General features: G+C 40.4%; 1 protein-coding gene across 1 annotated transcript in view; it reads right to left on the bottom strand.

The window, feature by feature from the left end:
- Positions 1 to 768: 768 nt before the first annotated feature.
- Positions 769 to 16,252, bottom strand: part of VWC2L (von Willebrand factor C domain containing 2 like) — a 160,916-nt gene continuing 145,432 nt past the window's right edge. The window contains exon 4 of the mRNA XM_025442045.3: positions 769 to 4,014. Within this exon, the coding sequence (XP_025297830.1) occupies positions 3,866 to 4,014 (149 nt within the window). The 3' untranslated portion in view covers positions 769 to 3,865. The remainder of the gene's footprint in view (positions 4,015 to 16,252) is intronic.

Below are 16,252 nucleotides of genomic sequence, written 5' to 3'. Positions count from 1 at the left end.
TTTGAGATACTCAGGGGAAGAAAAAAAATGGTTGAAGGATTATGCAAAATCTTGAAAACTGTTGAGTCTGGGCAGTGTGCAAATGGACTATTGATTTTTTTTTTACATATGATTTCCTGATTTTCACGTATATTTGCATATATTTATAATACAAAATCCTTGTGTTGCCACTTAGCTAACCTATGACTTTGGGCCAATCACTTAACCTCTCTGTGTTCTGGTTTCCTCATTAGCAAAGCAGCCAGAATAAGAACCCCTCCTTGGCAGGCTTTGCTGTGTGGCTTGAACAGGATACTATGGGTTTGGTGCCCAGCTCAGGGCCAGCCAACAGAGCCAGGCACTCAATAATTATAGATTGTCATTAGTATTGTGTATGGATGCAGGGTCAGGAAAATATTTTTTCCTATCACACTCTCACTGCTGGTTTTTTTTTTGTTTTTTTTTAAGCTTCCTGTCTGATCCTCAAGTCAGCCCAGCCTTACGTTATGAAAAATGAAAATGTACGCAGGCAAATGCTACAGCTGATGCTTAAATCTAATTGAATGTAGCTCTAATGACACATGTACTTTCAGATGACAGAAGTCACTGAGGATTCGTTATTAAATGATGAGGGTAGAGAGGAGAGAGAATTTTGGAAGGAAAAATATACCACAAACAATGTTTGCTGGTTAACACACTTTATATTTAACAAAATAATTTTTTAATAATATAGTCTTTTACACATCAAATATTGTTGCTAGAATCCCCTTTTTACAGTTTAGTGTTTAGTTGTGTTGTGTTTTTTTTTTTTTTTTTTCCTCACTAGTTTTCAGGCACACCATTTTTCAAAGATTTTGGAAACTGAATCGTTTTTTTTAACAGGCATCAGCTGACAAACAGGATGTTGATCCCTTATTTAAACAAAGCTGTAGTTAAAGCCGAGAACCAAGGACAGAGGAGGAATGGGAGACATGGACAGTGGAGCTGCAAACAAAGCCTTCAAGAGAAAAAAAAAGAAAACGAAACAGATGAGACCAGAACTCTGTTGTTCAGAGTTTGGAAAGAATTTCTCAATGACCTGGGTAGAAGGAAGTTGTAAAATGTTTATCGGTTTATGAGAAATTCTGTCACAGTATAGGTTCATCTCTCCCTACAGGGAGAAAAATGTCAGTGCTACAAAGTCTTAAAGGAAACAGCGTGTAGTGAAACTCAGAGGAAAAAGAAAATCCAACAACAACAACAACGACAAAAATAATAATAATAATAGAAAAATCCCTCTCTCTGGCTGGTAACAGAGACCACAGAGTAGCCTTCATTCCACAAACTCTGCAAAGAGCTTCTTGATGGATATTACACTCCATTCTAGTAAGTTCTTGCTGCAACTATCACTGTGCCAAGACTTTGATGCAAATTGACGCCTGGCTCCCCAGTTGCACTCTCTGTTTCCTAGAAAGGACATAGTAACTCCTTAATAATAGAGAGGGTACTATGCTACATGGCTCTATTAATGATATTTTCTGGGTTTCAAACCTTATTCCTGTCATTTATTATTATTATTTCTTTCCAAGAGTGTGGAGTTTTGAAGCTGGCACCAGGCAACCTCAGGGCAAAGCAAGCTCTATAATACATCTCTGTCTAGACACAAGCTGAAGTATGGAATGCCTTTGCTTTGGAGTGCAGGAATAAATCATGCAGAATTGTTCATGAATGATTCATGACTGTCTATATGATGTATCCATGGTGGCAACAAAAGGCACCAACCTTGCTGCAAATTGGTGTTCTAAGGGAAGGCGGCGGGATGTTCTTCCTCCGATGGCGCCAGCATGGCTGTTTGTATCATACACAAGCACAGTGTACGTGAGAAGTGTCGGGTCCGACTTGTCAACACGTTAGCTTTGGAAATGACAACTCTTTCTCGATGACTGGAGGTGCTTCCAGGGAGGAGAGGCTGACCATTTTAAATGAAAACCCAGCTGATGAGACTAAAGAAGTATGTCGTGGGGGTGGACCTATGACCATAGAAGCATCACTCCACTGGGGGGAGGTTGACCTGTCTCCCTTGGGGCTGCTGACTGTGCATGTCCCAAAGGGCTTAGAGGCTCACCCAAGCCACAGGCCCAGCCAGAGCTTGCTTGGTATGCCACGTGGGCAGAAACCACTCTGTGCTGATTATCCTAAACCATTGATCCTCAACCAGGTGACGTTTTGTCCCTTCCCCACTCCCTGGGGACCTTTGGCAATGCCTGGAGACAATCTGTTGTTATAGGGTGTTGCTGTTGGCATTTAGCGGCTAGAGGCCAACGATGTCACTAAACATCCTAAAAACGCACAGGGCAGCCCCCAACAACAGTGAGTCATCTGGCCCAAGATGTCAACAGATTTAAGCTTGAGAAAGCTTGTTCTAGAATGTGGCACTCCGCAAGAGCTATGGCAAAGCCCAGGCTGGGGTGGGGGGCGGGAAAGGAAAGAACATTGATAACGAAGACGACCTTAAAGTTTCCTCAAGGACCCTGCCAGACCTGCGCCAGGGTTTTCAAGACAGGAGAGCAGAATAAGCAACTAACTGTGCCCTGTGGTTTCAAGAATCGCCAAATATGCACTTGACTCGAGGTGGCATCAGATACCCTGTGTATTTTATTTTTTTTTCTGTTACTATACGAGCAGCATTACCAGGGCAACCTTGAGACGCTTCAAAGGTTCACTTTAGTTGTTCAGTATCTAATATATACATTTTAAAAAAATGTTCAACAAATGGAATTGTATTGTGCAAGACCCACTCTACCCTAAGCTTTAATTTAAATCAGCACTTGAGGTGGAAAGAGTGTCCTGAATCTGTGTTTTAGACATAGGGCTGAGTGGTCATTACTTAAACATGGCAAACACAGTCCCAAACCATAAAAACTGCCTGTGGGTACCCCTGGCTTTCAGCCAAATCTGAACTCAAAAGCCAGGGGTGTTCAGAAGGGTTCAGATGCACAGTGGGGCTACTCGCTCTGGGTCTGGTGTGTGTAGTGCCAGGCGACCGAGTGGGTTTAGAGTGTTAAGCTACGAACCAAACCGAAATTCAGCGGCATGAGAAAATCTGGTGGTTAATGCTACAATTGTGAATTCCTGGCTCCCTTTGGATGCTTTAGTCAAGCTCATGGTGTTCTTCACATATTAGTTTTTGATTGGCAGTTTCAAGGTTTTGTGTCTGAGATGTGTGGTTTGTGAGAATTCAATTGCGATCTCCCACTTAACTGCACCAAGCTTCGGTTCCCCACCCTGCCCCAGCCTTGGGGCCACCTGTATGTACCTCTCTTTTTCTGACCCTGCAGGGCATGTTTCCCCCGAGGGGAGAGATTGGTCGGATGCTCCTGCGTCTTCCTGGTCAGGAAGGGTGCTCACCCCTGAGGTCCCTTTGCTAAAGGTTATATGACACAACTCCAAGCTTAACTGTGCAGTCAACTCTGGCCCCTTAGACTCTAAATATGAAAAAGAAATTCTACAAGAGAAAAATGCCATGGTGATGATGTACAGAAGAGTAAAAATGAAGCAGATCGGCGGACGCTGAGCTGGCAGGCTAGAGGTGTCACCAGAGAAGGAGCCTGTACGAGGCTGTTTCTTCCTTTTCGTTTCAGAAATCCAGTGGTCAAGTCTCCATCAAGCATGGACAGTTACAAAAGCGGTTTCGATAGCCGTCTACTATATATACTTTATATAGCAAGAGAGAAAGAGAGAAATTTCCTCTTAGTAAAATATTCACTTTTGTCAACCCCAAAAGGTTTTGCTGGTGACCCTGTTGTAGCTGGCAGGAGTTTGTTTTGTTTTGTTTTGTTTCAAACGTGTGCAGTGTAGAAGCCATAGCATCCTCTCCTAGGAACTCCTCATCGGTGGGGGATTTTTCCTACACAGTCTGCTTGCCTTGGCATTCGCGTTTTGAACACTGAGCAGGCTTCCACCAGTCCCCGTTGTGACAGTGACAGATGTTACATTCATCCACTTTCACTTCAATGCCAGCCGGGATTATTGTTGTTCCTGCAAAGCAGTTTGGACCTGGAACACACATATACGTTGATTAGTTGATTAAATCGGAGAGGCTCCCTTTTTCTCTTCTCGCCCCAGCCCCAGTAGAAAGCCAACCCCCAAAGCCAGGAATGAGTAGGTCCGACGACTCTTCACAGTGTATTACTCAGGTATTTTCTAGCCAGCTCCCTTAAATGTAAACCTTCAACCTCTACTCTTGTGCACAGAGCTCATCTTCCTATGTATATTTAAAAAAAAAAAAAAAAAGATCAATGCTCAAAAAAAAAAATCTTATTGTCTGTTACCGAGTATTTGCAGTTTTCTAAAGTAGAATTCTACAGATCAAACTCTATTTACTTTATGCTCTGGGGTGTAAATGCTGCTGATGCATCCCCTGAAACTCAAGTGGGGGCCTTGCATGGTCTGCATCAGATGATGATGATACCCCGTGGCCTGTCCTCCCACTTCCCGTGGTGGGTAGGTGACAATGAACTTGCTCATTGCCTGGCTTCAACACCTCCCCAAAGCCCAGTTCCTGGAATCCCCAGCTTGTTTCTTGATAACAATAAATAATTCATGACCAGATGATTTATTCATGTCCCAAATGAGCTTTGTTAGAGGTCCATTTGATTTTTATAAATGGAGCTCCTTTAATCTGCTGGCTATCTTTTTTTCTTTTCTTTTCTTTTTTTTTTTTTTAAAGAATGACCTAAATGGTTGGCTTTTGAAAGTCAGCATGAATTTTATTTTACTTTTTTCAGGATGCAGAAAAACTTTACTGAAAAATGTTACCTGTTCAGTAGAGATGGATATTTTTTAAATTCACCAATCTTAGTTTTTTTTTTTTTTTTTCTTATCTTTCTCTCCTTTCCCTTACTTTCTCTTTCTCCCCAATCTGCAAATGCCGGTATTCAGTTTTGGTAATATTATTTCTCAAAATCAAATGGAATAAAAATTGCTTCCCAAGGTGCAATGGATTACAGTGGCATGGTGCAAATTGCAGTTTCCTTGAAACAATTTGGTATACGTCTCCGAATTACATATTTGGATAAAGAGAGCAAATCGTGTCTACTCATGATTTATCAACCCAGCATTACTGGCCACTTTCCATAACCACTACCAAGTAACATACATCAATATCAGTGCTCTGCTTTCACTTTCTTACCACTTGATAAGAATTTACGAGATTATGTTTACCAACAAATAAATGAAATCAGAGGTGATTTGTAGTTCCACTTCATAATTGAAATCTTTCATAAAAATGGTAACTATGAAGTTATAATGTATCATCACAAATCTATTTAATATGCTAGGGCTTTAATCATCCATTGTTTTAGAGTTCCCAGACCTCAGTTGTGCCTACACTTGCCAATGGCCTTTGTGTACCTATGCCTTTCCTTCATTTGGTGGAAAACACCCCGGAATGTGTGCTTCTGCCTGGTTCTTTAGAGAACAGACCAGCAAGAGTATGAGGGATATAATGAGTCATCACTGACAATTAAACAGCTAGCAAACTCTCTGCTTTCACCCAGAATGGTGCTTCTTGTTAGGATGCTGTGGTTATAAGCTCCTGGCCGTCCTAACTACTGATTATTTAAGGATCACTGTTTTAGAATTTTAGTCATTGTTTGATAGATTGAACAGTCTTTGGGACTACACCCCCCTGGGGAAGGTTCGACACAAAATCATTAATTTGTTCTGGACCCAGAATCCAGGGAATCTGCGGAGAACTTGGCAAGGAGGCTTTTTCAGAATGTAGTTGGTTGTCTCATGGCTGCTGTTGTTGACAGACCTCTCTCAGCCCAGCCAGGATCTGGACAGAGCCAAACTAGTTTCAGAAATCAAACTCGATGACCACTACCACCTGTTTTCCTGGAGCCACCCCAGAGGAAGCAGTAGTTTCTCTACCTCCTCACTCTAATTAACTCTTTTCACCCAATTGTATACTTTTTACTTTAACAGATGGGAAAGAAAAAAAAAAATTTTTTTTTTTTTTCTAAATAGTGGGTTCAAAACAAAGAAGTCCCTGGAAAAAGCAGAATGTGATCTACTAAAGAGTTTTCTCAGTTACTTCGGGGGCTTTGGAAACTTGTCAGCAGAATCTTAAGTGTGTGTGTATGTGAGTAAGCACAGACATCCTGCTGGCTCACGGGGGGCAGGTTTTCAGCTCAATATTGCAATAAGAGAAGAAAGCAGGGAAGGATCTTTGCAAAAGATTTCTGACAAGTCACTGTGCATGTCTTGAGGAGAGACTTTACTAAAGCTCTAACTCTCCCATGTGCTCCTTTCTGAATGTGTTGGTGTCATACTAGGATCAGTGTGTATTTGATCAGCCTCTCTAAGTCATTTCTTAAGAACCCTTTAGAATTTGCTGCTTTCTCAGCTCAGAAAATATTAATTTACATTAGTAGAATGCAAAGAAAGATCCTTTGTGCTTTGCCAGGATTGAACAAAGTCACAGCCTATATAAATAACATAACCACCTCAATGGTCAACTTGGCAGCCAGAGGTATTTTACAGAATCAAAAATTCCTATTTGATCTCACGAACAGTAATTTTATTAGCACCCTTCTGAGAATTTCAGGTGTAACTAAAGCTTCAAGTTTGTGGTTCATAGTCTTATCTGCTTAAAAGTAATTTAGATAATTGTCAAGCAGAATGATTGGCACTATGTGGAGACTGTTCTGGTTTTGTCCCTTCCTCCTTAATAGTGATGACAACAAATGTTACTTGGCTTCAAGTAACCTGAGTGTGCTATATGAGTTCCCTACGTAAGAAATCGATCCTTCTATCTATTCTCTTTCTTTTCTTTCGGAGATGCTTTCCTTTTGTCTCGGTTTATGTGGAAGAATAAGTTGCTTAGAAGAGTAAACTCAACAGCAAAAGCAACATATTTAGTGCAGAAGACTTGGAGAGATTCCAGAGGGGAGCAGTGAAATGATTAAACTGAAGGCTGGCAGATAGGACCTGTGAGAAAAGGTTAAAGGGATTGGAATTATTTAATCTTGAAAGGGAAGACAGAGAAATAACTCAATAACTCTCAGGGAATTAAGGCTTATTATGTGAAGAATGGTGACCAACTGTTCTTTCCTTTTTCTGACACCTAAAATAAGAGGAGATGGAGATACATTGATTCTCAGGGAATTGGAAACACACACACACAGAGGAATCGTTCAGAGAAATGAGAACTGAGTAGCCAGCTGTGTGGTGAGATCTCTCTAAGACATCTTTAAGAACATAGGAGGTGTCATCTGTCCGGTGTGTTTCAAATTGTCAGCTCCTTAAAAACAGGAACTGAATCTCTGTCATTTCTTATGGTCTGATGTTTGGCACATATTTAAAAACTCAGCACATCTTCTTTAACTAAATTAAATAGTATGAACTAACTAGTTGCATAATGGAAGCAAAATTATTTCCTGAACTAATAGATCAGGCCTTACATATATATCAGGCTTAGTCCTAATAGTATTGGTATAGAAATATTTGTCAATTAGAAGTAACATAGCAATAATTTCTTGAGCACTTACTTCATGCCAAGAATATGTCTCATTCAATCTTTCCAATTAGCCATGTAAGGTGCACATTCTCACCCTTAGTGCACCTTATATGATTTGCATGGCTACCTCTGAGCCTCTGAGATGGAAAATAACTTGCCTGAGATCACAGGTCTAGGAAGTGACACCAATGGGATATGAACTCAAATTTTCTGATCTGTAAGGATGCTTTTAATTGCCCACAAAAAGAGGCAGGTGACCAGGAGCACACTGCAGACCAGATCCTGCGCATCTGATCAGAATTTAGAAGTCCAGTTGGTTTTAGTATTAAGGATGCATGCTGAGTTAAGAAACTTGATGGCTAGATAGAAGTGAGACTGTTTTTCTATAGATCTTTATCAGATTTATTTATTTATTTTTTATTGTGTAACCTTACAGTCTCCAGAAAACACTATTTATCTAACAACTGAAAGAAATTTCCCATGGAGGAATGCTTGGATGGTGAGACTTTTGTTTTTCTTTGGGCAGCAGCGAAATTCCCACTGGTGCTAGAAGTATACCAACTAAGAAGCAGAATGAAAGTGAACTATGACTCAGAAGTCCTGATTCAAGTCGTAGTGCTGTGATTGATTATCTGTGTGACCTTAAGCAAGCACTGTGTAACCCAAATACTGATTGGAGCCCATATGGTCTAGTCTCAGAAAGGATTCATATTTTTGGAAATGCAATAAAATTGGAAAGGCAATTCAAATATTTACTGGGAGTTGGAGCAAGGAGGGAAGAAGGAAAAGCAGGCGAGGGATACTTACACAAAAATTCTCCATGAAACACAATTTTCTCTATTCTGTACTTTTTAAGTACTTCATTTGCACACCTACACAATAAAAACTGGTTTGCAAACATTTTCTTTTTCATAATATAAATTATTCAAAAATCTTATAAGGGAGAGCAAATATGAAATATATAACAGCAGAGCTTCTCCGGTGAGATGGCTATGAGGAGCCTGTAGCTCTATCTTTCCAGGAGGATGTTTTTCCCATCTTCCCACTTCAACCTTGCAGAGATAGCTTATGAGGCATCTGCATAGAGTATGGGGATCAGAGGGAAAGCATTTGGAGTGATTCCTTCCAGCTTCAGTAATCTAAGAAACCAGGAGAAAATAGATTCTATCATGTTTGTGGTTGTAAGAACTGAGCAGATTTGCTCAGCCACTAAAGTTCTCTTTTCTTACCAAGCCCTGAAATTTCCTGCATTAAAGGGTTTATAGAAACTACATAGAAAAGGAAGCCCATAGCTACTCTGATCACATCTCCTGCAGAATCATGCTTGCTTATGATGTTTAACATCACATTGGTTGAATGAAGGAACAAATGCATAAACTGAAATAAAGTTCAGAAGGAGAGGATCTCAGAGCTGAGGAAGGTTGTAACAGAGATCCTGACCCATGGGTCCATGGAGAGATTTGGTGTATGTGTGGAGAGAAGGGAGAATGTGACTCACTGAGGAAGTGGAAAAAGCTGTGGGGTAGAGTGATGTGTGTAGTAAGGAGTGGCTGGGAGAAGAGTGCTGTGCTGGAGCTGTTGGTTCATGTTGGCTTGCAAGAGATAGTTGTTAGGTATTCAGGAATTCTATGATCTTGCTGGCATTATTTTGGCAATGGAAAGCCATTGAAGTATTTTCAGTAGGGGTGGGCATGTATACGTGTATAATCACGAAGTAGACATCGATTCAATAAACTGCACCAGTGTCATTGAATGCTTGGTCCATGGGACACCTGTGGTTGGACTAGATATGAGACGTCTAGATAGAGGCAGGACCTTTGTGATTGCAGACAAAAAGTAGAACCCTCACAGGCCGGGGCACAGGCTGATGATAAAAATATATTCCTTTCTCCTTTGCTTTGATACATTAAAAGTGTCTGCTAAGATGCAGGGGTAATACTAAGTTCGTGTCAGCAATTAACACATTGCCTTAAGTTAATGGATCATATTATTCCTATACAAAGTAAGGTCCTAAGGGAAAATGCTCCAGGAAACGTCCAGTTTGATCTGGGAGGAAGGAGAAAGGCTGGAGAAGGGAGGTAATTTCTAGTAGGAATGCTTAATAGGAGTCCCTTAGGGGACCAGGATCACATGCAATCTGATGGAGATACTGGGCTGTTTGGGGTAGAGGAGGATCTTATCAAACAACAAAACCATTTTTAGATAATTTAAAATACACTAACTAAAGGAAGTTTTACATAGACAATATCTAGAATACCAAAAAGAACAAAGCTTGGAGGTAATACATTTAGGAACAAGGGCCAAACTCTTGCCACAGATCTGATCCAGTAAAAAATATACCTTTGTGACAATTAGAGCAGCCTCCTCCCTCAGTATCACCAACCCAGGACCCCGGATGCCGCTGCTAGAACTATTAGCACAGCTGCCTCTCTTACCAGTCTGGCCATTGCTTCTTGAAATGACCAGTTTACAGGTCAGCGTCTACAGCAGGTGAGTGTGGAGATGGAGGTTAGTCAAGTGCCTGCACCCCAGCCTCAAGGGAAGCTGGCTTACAAATACCTGGTAGCTGTAACTTCTCTGGGGGGAGTTAGGCTTTCTTTCTGCATAGAAGATTCCCCAGTCATAGGAAAGAGGCAGTTGTTCATTTCTGATGCTAAGAAGGATGAGGAGAGATAGGTCAGTGAAGGCAAACTTCACCAGCTTCAAATTTTTTTTTCCCCCCTGGGCCAACTGCCAGTGTGCTTGTCTAGCAATTGGAACACAAGATAAATATTCAGAACGGGATTGCTGTAAACACGAGTGATACAGTTGTTAATAAAACAAAGCTTCTGCCTTCAGGGAGTTGATATTCTAATGGGGTGAATCCAAAACAAAGCACAAAAACCAACATGGCCGCTTGGAGCCATTCCCTGAAGAAAGTGAACAAGACAGTGTAGTCTGGGGCCAGACCAAGAGTGAGGAAACGTCTTAGAGTTGACAGAACGTGTTTATATATGTCTTCTTATTTCATATTCCCTCTAATGCTGTAAGCTGGTTATCACAGATCCCATTGCACAGGTGAGGGAAGGAAAGCTCAGAGAGATTAAGGGACTTGACAAAAGGCAGAGAACACATGGCGGGAGAGCTTACATTTCAGCTCTCTTATTCTGACCCCTGGTTGACTACTTTCCTTGAAGAGAGTCCTCCTTTGTGTGTGCCGTTACTTCCTCCAATGCCACTCAGAATCAGACACCCTCCTGCTGCTGACTCCTAGTTTTCTGTCACAGGGAACTGGGACAAAATCCAGATCCAGGTGATGTTGCTGAATTCCGTTATTACTTTTTGAATTCTTTTTAAGGATTTTCACGGAAAAAAAAAAAAAAAAGAATTTTCATGCACGACCTTATTTCTTCCTCCCATGCACTACAATTTTGTTTTATAAGACAGACGAGGAGACCTAGAAATGTTTCAAGTGACTTTGAGAAAGCCACACAGCTCGTCAGAGATGGAACTGGGATACACAGCCACGTTGCAGTGTCCATCCCAGACGTCGATCTTTTCAGGCACTTGGGTGGCTCGGTGGTTGAGCGTTTGCCTTTGGCTCAGGTCATGGTCACGGGTCCTGGGATCGAGTCCCACATCAGGCTCCTGACAGGGAGCCTGCTTCCCCTCTGCCTGTGTGTCTGCCTTTCTCATGAATAAATAAATAAAATCTTAAAAAAAAAAAAAAGCTCAATCTTCTCTGTGACTAGGACCTACTTTTCATTTCCTCCAAGTTTTAATAGCACCTAGTAACACTAGGATGTTGTGGGATGTTTTAGAGAGAAAAGGCTAGCATATTTAAATTCCTGTTTCTTAAGAGAGAGGAGAGAGAGGGAGAGACAGAGGAAGGTAGGTGCGTGTGTGTATGGGTGTGTGTTTGTGTGCATAGGTAAAGGGGTGAGTAGGCAAAAGGGTGAATGTAAAGGGGAAGATCTGGCTATAAAATCCCCTCCAGCAGCTTTATTCATCCTCTTCTCTGTAACCACAAAGTGTGAATTGCTCCCAAGAAGCGGATCTGGCTGAGAAGGCAGTGTGGTTCTAGCAATCACCTCGGAGGGCAGCCAGCCTGGCACTGCGCTGTCTCAGTGGGAGATGCCCTGTCCTTGTTGCTTGTCGACCCAGATCCTCTTTACAGCCAAGCCTCTTCCTTCCCAGAGACTAGGAAAACCAGGCCGGTCATGACTACTTTATAGATGCTTCTGGATTATAAATTGGTATGGCGCCCCTGAAAATCCTCCTTCTGACAACAACTTCATATTGCTTAATGGTCCCCTTTTGAGTATTGCAATTTCTGGCCTTGATTTGAAAATTTATTATTGACGCTTGGTGTCTTTTAGAAATTGGTTGTAAATGATCTTCCTGCTGCATAAATGAGGCAGATTCCTATTGTGTGAGGCCATAAACATTCTATATTTCTTTGGCAGGGCATCTAAATCAGTGTTTCAGCAAATAGTAGGCTTGTAGGCCTCAGTCTGCGGGTAGAATTGGATGGGATTATGTTCTTCCTTTTAACTGATCTTAATTCTCTGCTTCATGAAGTCTGATAGATGCTATTATGCTATGGAAAAGGAAATAGGCTTTCTGGTCAGGTGTACACCCATTTTCAACTATTAAAATCTTGGAGAAAATGGTTCTAAAAAAAATAATGGGAGCTGATTGCAGTTAAAATTTAAGCCACCTGGGTGGCTCAGTGGTTGAGCATCTGCCTTTGGCTCAGGTGGTGATCCCAGGGTCCTGGGATCAAGTCCTTCCTCAGCCTCCCTGCAGGAAGCCTGCTTCTCCCTCTGCCTGTGTCTCTGCTTCTTTCTCTCTGCATCTTTCATGAATAAATAAATAAAATCTTAAAAGAAAATAAGTGACTGAAACCCCCCAGTATCATGTTCCAAGAGCCCTGTCAGGCCCCGGACAGAGTCTCTGAAAGGAGCTTCCAGCCTGGAGAATGCCTGCTTTTCCTCTTTCTACCTGCTTTTCCTCACCCATCCCTAGGTTACTTTCCAACCATTTTATTAAACCTCAGAACAAAAAGCTTCCTCAGATGAAGGTGGCAAGATTCAGGAAGGATTGTTTTCTCTAAGGCTGCCCTAGAGGTGCCTGTTAATCATTTTATTTGAAAATTCAATATCGCTGAACTCCCACACAAATTTCAGTGTGAGAGCTCCAGAGAGTTTTCTGGCCCTTAAGTATGTAAGATTTATAGCCTGGTGCTCCAATTAAGTAAAATGCAAGGAGCAGAGCAGAGAGAGGAAGGACGTGGTCAAGCCACTTTACCTTTACACAATGGTAAAGGTTGGTTGCTTTTCTCATTCCAGGTGCGTTGGCAGGCTAGGAGAATCAGGCGTAGTTCATATCCTATTAGTGGGACATACATGTCCAGGCTCACCTTCAGGAGACTGTGTGGTCAGAGGATGGCTTAATTTGCTATTGCATAAAACACTTGATCTAATCGGTTTTAGCTTCAAATGATGAAATACTCCTACCCAATTATCCCAGCTGCAATGAGACTCCCTCCCCTAGTTGGAGCTTTCAATGGTTTCCAGATAACTTTCATATTTCTTCTCAGCAATCCTAAAGTTAGAACTGGCATTAGTGTACTCATTTGACGGTTGAGGGCACTGAGGTTCAAAGAGAGAGGAGATGGAGAGATTTACTAATTTATTTACTGAGTGAAGAGATTAGGCCTCAAGTCATACCCTCTAGGTTTCAATCCCATTTCTGCCATTTACTCGAGATATGATCTCGGTGTCCCCAGCTGTAAAGTGGGAACAATCCTGAAATGAGTGTACCTGTCTTTTTTTTTTTATTTTTTTTTTAATTTTTATTTATTTATGATAGTCACACAGAGAGAGAGAGAGAGAGAGGCAGAGACACAGGCAGAGGGAGAAGCAGGCTCCATGCACTGGGAGCCCGATGTGGGATTCGATCCCGGGTCTCCAGGATCGTGCCCTGGGCCAAAGGCAGGCGCCAAACCGCTGCGCCACGCAGGGATCCCAAGTGTACCTGTCTTACGGAGATTTTGAAAAAGTGAATGAATTAATACATGTAAAGTATTTAGAATGGTGCCTGTCACATACTAACATTCTATAAATGTTAGTTGTTGCTATTTATCATACTGATTATTATTACTCGAGTTATAATCTAGGCTACTTGGGGCAGGATATGGATTCCAGGCCTTTTGATTTCCAGTCTAATTAAAAAATTAGAATATCAGTAAATAAATTAATCTTATTAATGCCAATTAATATGTATATGCTTTTTTGCAAAGTAAGTGAACATACAACAATACAATCATTTCTACATGGATTTTCTGCAGGCTTGTTATATATATCTACCTATCTAGATACCTGAATTATCTCTCTGTCCTTCCATCCATTGGCCTATCATCTATTCAATATTTATAGTATTTTTCTCAAAACAAGAATAGGATAAGTATCGTTGCCCACCAATAATGGAAATACTGAATGAATTATGTGAGCTGCTCCATACTCTTCAGTAACCATTACACAGAATGAATTACGAACACCAGCTGACTTGCAGAGATTTTCTTGAGTTATTATTAAATAAGAAAGGCATTATACAGAGAGGCGGGTACAATATGATCCTATTTTAATAAAATATAGATGAACAAACTTCTGTTTGTATGTTTGTATAGGATTATATGCAAATAGAGAAAAAATAAAGAAGTACCAATACTAAATTGTTAACATGGATTATCTTGCTGGACGGAAAGATTGCTGATTGGGGAGGAGATGAATAGGACAAAGTGGCAGGAGAAAAATAAGTACACCATGATATGTGCAAGTGCATCATGGTTCTATGTATAAAAATAGAGAATTCTTATATTGGCATTGCATTTTAAAATCAATGCATACATTTAACGATGTAATGGTTCCTTTCCCCCCTTTAAAATCTGTTATAAATTGATAATGCAGCAGACGGGTCATTTAGAGATGAGGAAATGTAGTGAAAATTTTATGGCTGTGCTGTTTATTACAGTAGCCACTGGCCACCTGTGCCTATGGGACACTGGAAATGTGGCTAGTCCAAAATGAGATAGGCTGTAAGTGTAAGAAATGTCAGATTTCAGAGACTTAATATGTCTTTGAACATAAGAAAAAAGGGAAAATAGCTCATTAATATTTACTATGTTGATTACAAGTTGGATGAAAATATTTGGGGTATACTGAGTTCAATAAAATATATTAGTAACATTAACTTCATCCCTTTCACTTTTCTAAAGTGACTAATTAAAAAATAATAATTTTAAAGAAGTTGTTTAAATTTAAAATTAAATTTAGATAACTTAAAAGGACAATGTGGCTTTCATGATACTTCTATCAGTACCAGCACTGAGGAATTACAAAAGGATAATAAGGTGTTTGTAATGGCCCAGAGGAAACTAACATTTACATAAATCTGGTAGGAAACAATGCTAGGTGTTGTGGAAAAGGGCATATTTTTAGGACGGGGATTTTTAGTGTGGGCCCTGGATGAGCAGCATCACCGAGAACATCTTTGAAATGCAAATTCTCCAACCACACCAGCTGCTGCTGAATCAGAACCTCTGGCTATGGAACCCACAATCTGTGTTTTAACAAACAGTTTAGGTGCTTCTGATGCAGGCGACAGTTCCAGAACCACTATACTTCAAGATAAGGTAGAGCTTGGATAAAAACCTTACCATGGGGCACCAGGAAGATGGCATAGTCTGAGTTTTGGGAGATGCCTCAAAATAGGCTGAGCTTATCCAAAAAGCAATGAATTCATCATGCTACAAGAACATAGGCTTTTAGCCATGGGGTCATTCCTGAGGAGAAATTCTGAGCAAGTAAACGGTGGTTAAATGGTTCAATTACTTTCAAGTTTCAGCACAGCCTCTGAGCTGTCATTACCGTGTTTCTTTGATAAGTGTGATTTTTACCCACATGACAGCTTTGAGAATCAAAGAGTCATGTGTGAAACTTGGCATTTGGAACCATTTTGGATGCTTTAATGACCTCACTTTCCACAAAACAAGTTGGTTATCACTGGAAAGAAAAATAGTATGTATTTATCTTTGGTATAGAAACACATTAGAAAAGCTTGTATTACTCAGTTTTGTCCAACTTTAATATAAAAAAATAAAATTTCTTTAAGCCACAAACTTTCTACTTCTGACAGCTAATTAGTATCTTTGAAAATTGTCTCCTTCATTGATGAAAACTGCAAACCTATTTTCATTTCCTTAAAATAATATGCTTGAGTGAACACCCTAAAATGGAAGTCATATCCTTGTTGGGGAGAGGGGCATAAGACAGGGGGTATGTTTGTCAACAAAGTGGGCATTACCACACACACACATGCACACACACAGACACATACCACATTTCATAATGGAGGTAAAGAGAAAACTTTCCATTTTCATTCTCTATGTTCAAAGACACGATATTCCTTGCAACTGGAAAAAAATGATGGGCAGGTTTTTCATTATTGGGTTATATGACCAAAGATGCCCTATTTGACATTTCCATGATTTTCATTGTAATGTATAATTAGACATGGCATGAGTAGATTAAGTAACAAAGTGACATTTTCTTTAATGTCCATGTAGATAGCTAATAACTATAATACAGAAATTATGGCAAGATTACTAAAAATAATAGCCCACAATCTGTATGAGAGTCTGGTCTAGAAATATTTTGGTCTAGAAATATAATGTCCACCAGACAGACCTATTTCCTTCCTATATGCATATGGCAAAAGCAGATCTTGAAT

The sequence above is a fragment of the Canis lupus genome, chromosome 37 (assembly GCF_003254725.2).
Source record: "Canis lupus dingo isolate Sandy chromosome 37, ASM325472v2, whole genome shotgun sequence".
NCBI classification, from domain to species: domain Eukaryota; kingdom Metazoa; phylum Chordata; class Mammalia; order Carnivora; family Canidae; genus Canis; species Canis lupus.
Note: the sequence above shows the minus strand (reverse complement) of the source record. Positions and strands in the feature narration are given on the sequence as shown.